Genomic DNA, 11,310 nt, shown 5'->3' on the forward strand with positions numbered 1-11,310 from the left:
GCAGTTCGAGGCTTGAATTTTTTCTTCAGTCCTTTCAGCTTGAGAAATGGTGAGTATGTTCTTCCCTTTTGGTTTTCTAACTACTGTTCTTTGCACATTTCATTATAATACTTTGTCCTTGTGAACCTTCCTTTGAAATTTTCTGTTCATCTCATTTAGTTCATAATTTCTTCCTTTAGCTACTTTACATGCAAGAGCAAGTTTCAGATTCTCTTCTGACATCCATTTTGGTCTTTTCTTTCTTTCCTGTCTTTTTAATGACCTTTTACTTTCTTCATGTATGATGTCCTTGATGTCATCCCACAACTTGTCTGGTCATTGGTCACTAGTGTTCAGTGTGTCAAATCTATTCTTGAGATGGTCTCTAAATTCAGGTGGAATATACTCAATGTTGTACTTTGGCTCTTGTGCACTTATTTTAATTTTCTTCAGTTTCAACTTGAACTTACATATGGGCAATTGATGGTCTGTTCCGCAGTCAATGGCTGGCCTTGTTCCGACTGATGATATTGAGCTTCTCCATAGCCTCTTTCCAAATGTAGTCAATTTGATTCCTTTGTAATCCACCTGGCAAGGTCGATGTGTATAGCTGTCATTTATGTTGATGAAAATAGGTATTTACTATTAATAAATCATTGGTCTTGCAAAATTCTATCTTGCAATGTCCAGTGTCATTTCTATCACCAAGGCCATATTTTCCAACTACTGATCCTTCTTTGTTTTCAATCATCAGTAATTATTAATATATCTTTATTGCATGTTTGTCCAGTTGCAGACTGCAGAAGTTGTTAAAAATCTTCAATTTCCTCTATTTTGGCCTTAGTGGTTGGTGCATAAATTTGAATAATAGTTGTATTAACTGGTCTTCTTTGTAGGCATATGGGTATTATCCTATCACTGACAGCATTGCATTTCAGGATATATCTTGAAATGTTCTTTTTGACAATGAATGCAATGCCATTCCTCTGCAATTTGTCATTCCCTGCATAGTAGGCCACGTGATTGTCCAATTCAAAATGGCCAATACCAGTCCATTTCAGCTCACTAATGCCTAGGATATCAATTTTCAAACATTCCATTTCCTTTTTGATAACTTTCAACTTTCCTGGATTCATACTTTGTACATTCTACATTCTGATTATTAATGAATCCTTGCAGCTGTTTCTTCTCGTTTTGGGTTGTGCCACTTTAGCAAGTGAAGGTCTCGAAAGCTTTATTCTATCTACATCATTAAGGTTGACTCTACGTTGAGGAGGCAGCTCTTCCCCAGTCGTATTTTGAATGCCTTCCAACTTGAGGGGCTCATCTTCTGGCACTATATGAGATGATGTTCCACTGCTATTCATAAGATTTTCACTGGCCAATCTTTTTAGAAGTAGATCTCAAGGCCCTTCTTCCTAGTCAGTGTCCATCTGGAAGCTCTGCTGAAACCCCTCCCCTATGGGTGACCCTGCTAGTATTTGAAATACTGGTGGCAAAGCTTCCAGTATCACAGCAACATGCAAGCTACCAAACTACGCCAAACTGACATAGGAGTGATCGTTTCATTGTTAGTGCATGGAAATACAACTGATTTTTGTATGTTGATCGTATATTCCGCAACTTTGCTGAATTCTTTGTTAGCTCATTTGTTTGTTTTCTTTCTTTCCTTTTTTTTTTTTTTAAACTTATTACCCTGTCTAGATCTTCCAAAACAATGTTGAATAGAAGTAGTGAAAGCAGCCATCCTTTTCTTATTACTGATCTGAAGGGGGGAGCTTTCAGCCTTTCACCATTGAGTATAATGTTAATTGGGGACATTTATTTGTTTTAGAAGCTTTTGTGCTCTACGTTTGAAATAACGGAGTGAAACTGTACTCCTCAGGAACCTAGGGCATTCTCTGAAAGGCCACCCGTCCTCAAAGAGAATCACGATTCATGCTTTGAAACTTGATCTTTATTTTTTCCTTTTTTTTTAAATTGAACATTAGATGAATGTTTACAGAGCAAACCAGTTTCTCATCAAACAGTTAGTGCACACATTATTGTGTGACATTGGCTAATAACTCCACGGCATGTCAACACTCTCCCTTCTTGACCCTGGGTTCCTTATTATCAGCCTTCCTGTTCCCTCCTGCCTTCCGGTCCCTGCCCCAGGGCTGGTGTGCCCCTTTAGCCTTGTTTTGTGAACACTGATCTTTAAATTTATTATTTTTTTTTTTTTTAGTTTTTTGTTCAAAAATATGGCCTAGTATAAACTATCCATATTACTCAAACAGGCAACAAAACCTTATGTTTTATCAATATTTTATCTGTGGCAGCTTAGCCGATGGGAGTATAACATACCATTAATCTTGGAACTCAGCATTTTGAAGTGAACCACCTTTGGAAATGTGGCTGGTGATTCTAATGTGTGCTTTTTAAAATGAAATTACAGATTGGTTTTGTGCTGTATCCCCCCAGTGGAGGTCCTGCATGGGAGCCAACGGATCATGACAACATTATGTTTGTCTCCATTTGCTTTTGCTGGCATTATATGTTCAGCCTTATCATCGTTGGATTAATTTATGTCTTTGTCACCTGGTAAGTGTTAGACTTAAGACTGGCTCTGCCATGGAGTGAAACTTGGCTTCTTCTCCCATTGTTCTAGGCTGACATCTGAGCCTCATCTCCTGAGGGGCTGAAGCATGTGCATGAGCTGGTTAAGTTCGGCATGTGCCTGTTTTCAGGGCTATTTGAGTACAGGCTTCATTCGTTTGGAAGTCATGTTTTATTTGTTTTTCAGTTTTACTCTCATAGGGCTCTTAAAAAGATAAGACCAAGATCTCAATGATCTGGCATATTTTAATATAAACTTACCTAAACCCAGACCCACTGCCATCAAGTCAATTCCAACTCATAGCGACCCTATAGGACAGAGTACAACTGCCCCATAGGATTTCCAAGGCTGTAAATCTTTATGGAAGGAGACCACCACATCTTTCCCCTGCAGAGAAGCTGGCAGGTCTGAACCACCAACTTTTTGCTTAGCAGCCAAGCACTTTAACCATTGTGCCTGCCACCAGAGTTCCTAACATAAACTTCAGCAAGAGCTTAAAAATATATGCTTTTCAGTGAGGTCACATGGCAGGCCAACTCACTCCTGAAATTATAACAGGCCTTGAAAAACCTGTTTGTCAGGCATTGACTGGGGAGTGGTTTGTAACTCAGCCATAGTTGGTGGATTGTCAGAACATTATATCAGAAATTGTTTGACAGGGACCTTGGCCATCATGGAGCTATAGACAGAAGCATCATGCTGTTCCTCTACAGCAAAGGCCTGAAAAACTAAGTAAAACAGATACAAACATCAACCCTGGAACCCTGAGCATCAAATGAGGGGATAAAGAACTTGATTAAGCACGGAATGGAATAAGAAACTGACAAAGAACAGAGAATAAGGAGAGTTACAGAGTGGAGGTCCACTACCAGCAAATGTGGCATGAATTCACCGTCTTGAACTACAGCCACCAAGAAACACAGACAGGGAGTACAGGAAGGCAACTTCATGGAGCTCCCAACAGGAGACAAAGCACCTGGTAAACAGGGACACATTCTTTTCCACCCCTTCCCCCAGCCATCTTCCTCATATGAGGTCTCTGCTGCTTTCCAGTGGAACATGGTTCCTCACCACCACCCAGATTCGCCATCTTGGACCTCAGTCACCAAGGACTGTGGGCAGGGACTATGGAAGGGCAATTTTACAGAACTCCAACAGAAGTTCACATTCTCTCCCTTCCCTCCTGCTTGTGTGCACTGCTCTCTGAGCGCCACACCCCCAAGCAACACAGGCACAGACTACCAGACCCTACCCTGTTGGCCCCAGTACATGCTACGAATGACTCCTTCCTGCCCCTTCCCCCCATGGAACCTTCCACCCTGCTGCACCTTAGCTGAGTGACTGGCACTGTCCATCTGGTCAAGGTGGTGAGAAATATTGTGCTAGCAGATGAGCAAGCAACAAAGCATGCTCAGCCCACCTGCCCAGACGTAACCAAGTAAAACAAAATAGCAGAAGGAAACAAACAAATCTACAATCAATAAATGAAGAAAATAATTCCTGAATGTCCCAAAGATAGCAGACAATATCAAAACATAAAAAAAAAGGACAGGATGGCTCCAGAAAGCAACCAAAATAAGACATCAGTTGACCTTCTGGTAGAAGAAAATGCACTAAAACTAGCTGATAGGGAATTAAAAACTTTAATATTCAGGGCTCTCCAAGAGATGAAGGAAAATGTAGACAAAAACAAGGAAAAGATAGACAAGAAAACACAGACAAAGCAATGGAAGAATTCAGGAAAATAATACAGGAACAAAATGTCAAAATAAGCAAACAATGAGAAATCACACAAAAACAGCAATTAGAAGGCCAAAAGATAAACAAGATTTCAGAAATGGAGAGCGCAATTGGTTTTAGGAGCAAATTTGAAACAATGGAAGACAAGATCAGTGAAATTGAAGACAAATCCTTAGATGCCGCTTTGGGGAAAATATCAGAGAAAAGAAAGAAGAAAAATGAAGAAACCCTGAGAACGATGTGGGATATAATCAAAAGCAAAAATTTGTATATGATTGGCGTTCCAGAAGAGGAGGAGAAAATGAAAAACACAAAGAGGATCATTGAAAATTTGCTGACAAAATACTTCCCTAATATAATGAAAGATGAAAAGCTGACCGTCCTCAACAATCCCCATATAGGATAATCAAATCACCAAGACATTTATCGTAATCACACTTGCTAAATCCAAAGACGAAGAAAGAATCCTGAGTGTAGCCTGAGAAAGATGAAAAGTCACATACAAAGGGGAAACAATAAGACTAAGCTCTGATGACTCAGCAGAAACCATGCAGGCAAGAAGGCAATGGGATGATGTATATAAAACCTTGCAAGAAAAAAAAAATTGCCAACCAAGAATAATATACCCTGCAAAACTCTTGCTCAAATATGATGTTGAAAACAGGACATTTCCAGATAAACTGAAATTAAGGGAATATGTAAAACACAAACCAAACTTACAAGAATTACTAAAGGGAGTCCTTTGGTTAGAAAACCAACATCAGACAACAACCTGAATAAAGGACACAGGAAAGCATCAGCCAGATACCAACCTAGGTAATTAAATCTCAAGGATAAAACAAAACTAAAAGATTTAGAACAGGGAACCAGAGAGGTCAATCTGTAAATGACAACAATGTCAGAACAATAAAAGAGGGAATAAACAGTGTAGGCATAGAACTTTCAAATGGAGATGAAGTCAAGGCAATATCAAGTGATAAAAGACTGATTTAAACTTAGGAAGATGGGGTAAATTTCAAGGTAACCACGTAGAAAGTTAATGAACCGACTCATCAAAATAAAGAAAAACAGTCTCAGTAAACACAAAATCTACAAAAACGTAAGAAAAAGAAACCCAGGATCAAGAGGAATTTAGCACAGGAGAGTAAGAGGAACAAGAAAACAGCAGCAGCACCAAAAAAAAAAAAAAAAGAGGCACTACAAAATGGCAGCAGTAAACTCATACCTATCAATAATCACACTGAACATAAGTGGCTTAAATGGATCCAAAAAGAGAGAGTGACAAAATGGATAAAGAAAAACAGGACCCATCAATATGCTGCCCACAAGAGATACACCTTGGAAACAAAGGCATAAACATATTAAAAGTCAAAGAACATAAAAATATATCAAGTAAACAGTAACCAAAAAAGAGATGGAGTGACAATACCCGTCTCAGATAAAATAGACTTTAAAGCAAAATTCACCATAAAAGACGAGGAAGGGCATTACATAATGATTAAAGGGACAATCCAGCATGAGGACATAGCCATAATAAATATCTGTGTCTAATAACAGGGCTCCAAAATACATAAAACAAACTCCAACAGCACTAATAAAAAGAAATTGAAAGTTACACAGTAATAGTAGGAGACTTCAACACACCACTCTTGGTAAAGGGTAGAACATCTAGAAGGAAACTCAACAAAGATACAGAAGATCTAAAGGCCACAATCAACCCACTTGACCTCATATGCGTATATAGAACACTCCATCCAACAGCAGCAAAGTACACATTCTTTTCCAATGCACATGGAACATTCTCCAGAATAGACCACAGCTTGGGTCACAAAACAACCCTCAACAAAATTCAAAACATTGAGGTAGTACCAAGCATCTTCTCTGATCACAATGCCATGAAAGTAGAAATTAATAACTGGAAGAGCAAGGAAAAAAAAAAATCAAATACATGAAATCTGTATAACACCTTGCTAAAAAACCACTGGGTAGTAGAAGAAATCAAAGATGGAATCAAGAAATTCCTGGAATCAAACGAGAGTGGAAACACATCAAAGGCAGTGCTCAGAGGTCAATTTCTAGCAATAGATGCACACATCAAAAAAGACAAAAGGGACAAAATCAAACAGAAATAGAAAGAGAACAATGAAACAAGCCCACGGCCACTGAAGAAAGGAAATAATAAAGACTAGAACAGAAATAAATGAAATACAGACTAGAAAAATGATAGAATCAACAACACCAAAAGTTGGTTCTTTGAAAGGACAAACAAAATCGACACACCATTTGCTAAACTGACAAAAGAAAAACAGGAGATGATGCAAATAACTGAAATAAGAAATGAAATAGGGGACATTACAACAGACCCAACTGAAATAAAAAGGATCATAAGAGAGTACTATGAAAAATTATACTTCGACATATTTGAAAACCTAGAGAAAATGGACAGATTTCTAGAAACACACTACCTACCTAAAGTAACACAAACTGAGGTTGAAAATCTGAACAGACCCATAACAAGAGAAGAGTTTGAGAAGGTAATACAAAAACTTCCAACGAAAAATAGTCCTGGCCCAGATGGCTTCATTGGAGAATTCTACCAAACATTCAGAGAAGAGCTTGCACCAGTACCACTCAAACTATTTCAGAATATAGAAAAGAAAGGGATACTTCTGAATTCATTCTATGAAGCCAGGATAGCCATGATTCCAAAACCAGGCAAAGACACCACAGAAAAAGAAAATTACAGACCAATATCTCTCATGAATATGAATGCTAAAATTCTCAACAAAATTCTGCCCAATAGAATCCAGCATCATATCAAAAAAATAAAACACCACAACCAAATGGGATTCATACCAGGTATGCAAGGATGTTTCAACATTAGAAAATTAATCAACATAATCCACCACATAAATAAAACAAAAGAATCACACGATCATCTCAGTCAATGCAGAAAGGGATTGGATAAAGTCCAACACTCATTCCTGATAAAAACTCTCAATAAAATAGGTATAGTATAGAAGGGAAATTCTGCAACATAATAAAGGGCATCCACACGAAACTAACAGCCAACCTCATTCTTAATGGAGAGAGGCTGAAAACATTCCCACTGAGAACAGGAACAAAACAAGGATGCCCTTTATCACCACTCCTATTTAACATTGTGCTGGAAGTCCTAGCTAGAGCAATAAGGCAAGAAAAAGAAATACAGGATATCCAAATAGGTAAGGAAGAAGTAAAACTTTCCCTATTTGCAAATGATATGTTACTATATAGAGAGAACCCGAAAGACTCTACAGAAAAACTACTGGAACTAATGGATTCAGCAGAGAAGCGGGATACAAGGTAAACATGCAAAAATCATGATTCCTATACATCAATAACAAGAACTACAAAAGGAAATCAGGAAAGCAATACCATGTAAATTAACCTCTAAAAAAATGATCCAGATACCAACAGCATTCTTTAACAAGATGGAAAAACTAATCATTAACTCTATGGAAAGAGAAGAGGCCCTGGATAAGCAAAGTACTATTGAAGAAGAAGAATGAAGTAGGAGGGCTCACACTACCTGACCTCAGAACGTGCTATACAGCTATGGTAGTCCAAACAGCCTGGTACTGGTACAACAACAGACACATTGACCAGTGGAACAGAATTGAGGACCCAGATGTGAATCCACCCAGCCATCTGTGGTCACCTGATCTTTGACAAAGGCCTGAAGTCCATCAAATGGGGAAAAGAGTCTTTTTAATCAATGGTGCTGGCAAAACTGGATGTCCATTTGCAAAAAAATGAAACAGGACCCTTTCCTCATATCATACGCAAACACTAAATCAAAATGGATCGAAGATCTAAATATAAAACCCAAAACTATAAAGATCTTAGAAGGAAAAACAGAGTTAACACTAGATACCCTAATATATTACATAAACGGGATACAAGCCACAACTAACAATACATAAACACCAGGAAATAATCTAGTAACTGGGATCTTCTAAAAATTAAACACTTACTTTCATCAAAAGACTCTACCAAAGGAGTAAAAACAGAACCTACAGACTGGGAAAAATTTTAAGCTATGACAAACCTGACAAAGGTATAGTCTCTAAAATCTACAGGGAAATCCAGCAACTCAGTTGTTGTTTATTCAAGGAATCAACACTGAGTTTAAAGTGACTAAAGAATTAGTCTCTATGAATAGATGAGTGATGTGAACCCCTAGAAGATGGCTCCAATGGCCATTGATTCATCAAAATGTGTGTTAAGCCTCTACTATATACCAGGCATTGTTTTTTACTTTAGAACTGGGGCAGTAAATAAGACGAGGTCCCTATGCTTATGAAACTCGTATTCTAGTGGGATTCAGAGAAGTAAAGGGATAGGTCAGGTCTTCACTGCAAGAAAAGAGAAAACAGAAAATAAAGGATAAGTTGCCAGCAGGCTGGTGAAGTTTTTCATAAAAGGAGGAAAAAGAAAAACCTCATTTTGATGATTTGTTTATTAGGCTTGTTTGCATTTCCCTATAGATTTCTGGACGTGAACCATGATCTTTTTAATCCGGTCAGAGTACGATGTCTTTACAGATAATTGTGCACAGGAAAAGCTTTGCCCAGTTCTAATTATATGCTCTTTTTCTCACATGAGGAAAGTGAAGGGCCTACTGAGCTTCTGCCACTAAAACCCTTCACACCTTCCACTGTCAAAAATTATCATCGCTGCTTCCCCCAAACCTCCAGAATCTCTTCAAGTATGAAAACAGTCACAAGGGTGACTTCGCGCTTGTTAATTCGTCATGGATGGGACCACTCCATGCAGTTGAGCGGCCTGTGGCCTGCAGAAAGACGCCCCGCAGAAGGGCCGAGGAGGGCTGAAATCCAGCCCAGAGTGGACACGGAGCTTGACGGGGGCTTCCAGCCCTGGGAAAGGAGATGCCTTTGTGTAATTCCCCACACAAGAGGGCACCTTTCTGCAATACACAGCCAAGCACCGTCCTGACGGAGAGGCTCAGCTGAGCTCAGTTTCACCTCGGCTTGCTGCAGCTCAGAGATTCTCTTATTAGTTTCAGAAAGGATCAAAACCTGTTGCCCTTTAGTCAATTTCAACTTGTGGTGACCCCATGTGTTACAGAACAGAGCCAAGCTCTATAGGGTTTTCTTGACTATAATCTTTATGGAAGCAGGTCACTATGCCTTTCTCCCATATGCTGCTGGGTGGGTTCAAACAGTCAACCTTTTAGCTGGCATTTGAGTACAAATTGCGCCACCCAGGGGTCTCTAGAAATGGTAAAAGTTATGAAGATGCCTAATTAGACAATCATTTAATACATTTGAAAGCCATATAGTATCAGTTTACTTATACCCTGTTTTAATTCACAAAAATTCTCCGTAGCTCCAAAGCCAAATAAAGGTGATTTTCCTTTTTGGCTTATCAGCCCCATTTTCACAGACACCCTGAGGTTTGTTGTATTATAGATGCACATTGCTTTGCTTTTTATTTCCAACAACCTCTAACACGAGACGCCCTTTCGTTCTTCTCAGGTTGGTTAAATCTAAACTTAAGAGAGCCTGCCCCTCAGAAGTTGGACTCCTGAAAAATGCTGAACGAGAACAAGAATTGGAAGAAGAGATGGGATTTTGACGGGCATCTGGTCTTTCTAGACAACCCTTCTGTGTATTACTTTTGTTCATGGTTTTGTTTCTTGACCTTTTGTTTTGAGACTTCTAGGCTAAGGATAACCCTTAATGTACTGTGTTTCCAATTTTGTTAACGTATTTGAATTTAAATGTTTTTTTTTTTAGGTTTGAAATAATTTTGCTGACTCGTTCCTTTTGCAGGTTGATTGTGGCATTCAGGGGCTGCAATGGCTTCTCAGCTCATCTAGTTTGATGCCCACACCACGAAAACTGTTGTTTTATTTGCCTTATAGATATTCTCAAGGGACCTGGGCTTGCTACCACCTGTAACTTGTTAAACATGGAGTTACACTTGTGTATCTTGTTGCTGCAACGAGAGATCAATAAATGCGTGCACCTTAGTTCAGACACTTCAGATCTTTGTTATTGAACTTCCACCACCCTGTTATGAAGAAGCAACTATGTGACACTGAAATTCCTCTTCTGAGACACCTCTCTCTGTAGCACCTGAGTTCCCCCATGGGAAAGTAGGCCAGAACTTGAGTTGTGCAATGTTTTAGAAAAGATAAAAGATATCAATACTGATGGGGTCTCCAGGACATATGGTTGAAAAGCCATGGAAGAGTTAGGAAGGAGAGCTACGATGTTATCTAACCAAAACCCAACCAAACCCAGTGCTGTCAGGTCAATTCTGACTCATAGTGGCCCTATAGGAGAGAGTAGAACTGCCCCATAGGGTTCCCAAGGATCGGCTAGTGGGTTTAAACTGCTGACCTTTTGGTTAGCAGCTAAACTCTTAACCACTGGGCTACCAGGGCTCGGCAATGTTATCTATAAATAGTAAAATGTCATCACATAGCATAGAAGGGTTACCATGCCATTCCTTCTGTTGAAGTAGTTGAGGGGTGAAAACAAGAAAAAGCCTTTTATGGAACATCCGGTCTGTGGGCTAAGGAGTCCCCAATGGAGAGTCAGAAAATCTAGTTTCTAACTCTAACTCTGCGTTAACCTGTCTTGCGGGCATTGACAATCAAAGTACAGCCAGTTGCCGTACCGTAGACTAAGCCCTGGTGACTCCATGTGTATCAGAGTAGAATTATCCTCTGCAGAATTTTCAATGGCTGATTTTTCAGAAGTAGATCTTCAGACCTTTCTTCTGAGGTGCCTCTGGGTGGCCTCAAACTGCCAGCCTTTTGATTAGCAGCTGAACGCATTAATTGTTTACACAACCCAGGGATCCACTCACCATGTATTTCTCTCTAAAGTAATGGAATTGAACTGAATGAGTTCTGAGGCCTTTTACGCTGTCACATTTTATGAATCTAGAGTTGTTGAGATGAAATTGAAGGATGTGGA

The 11,310-nt window shown here is 39.2% G+C and overlaps 1 protein-coding gene across 2 annotated transcripts in view; it reads left to right on the plus strand.

Annotated features, from left to right (window-relative positions):
- Window positions 1-10,754, plus strand: part of TMEM45A (transmembrane protein 45A) — a 116,679-nt gene extending 105,925 nt beyond the window's left edge. For both annotated transcript variants that reach the window (XM_049858049.1, XM_049858050.1), the window contains exons 5-6: window positions 2,417-2,562; window positions 9,859-10,754. In XM_049858049.1, coding sequence (XP_049714006.1) covers window positions 2,417-2,562; window positions 9,859-9,958 — 246 coding nt within the window. In that variant the 3' untranslated portion in view covers window positions 9,959-10,754. The remainder of the gene's footprint in view (window positions 1-2,416; window positions 2,563-9,858) is intronic.
- The last annotated feature ends 556 nt before the right edge of the window (window positions 10,755-11,310 follow it).

Source organism: Elephas maximus, chromosome 18, assembly GCF_024166365.1.
Source record: "Elephas maximus indicus isolate mEleMax1 chromosome 18, mEleMax1 primary haplotype, whole genome shotgun sequence".
In the NCBI taxonomy this organism is placed as follows: Eukaryota; Metazoa; Chordata; class Mammalia; order Proboscidea; family Elephantidae; genus Elephas; species Elephas maximus.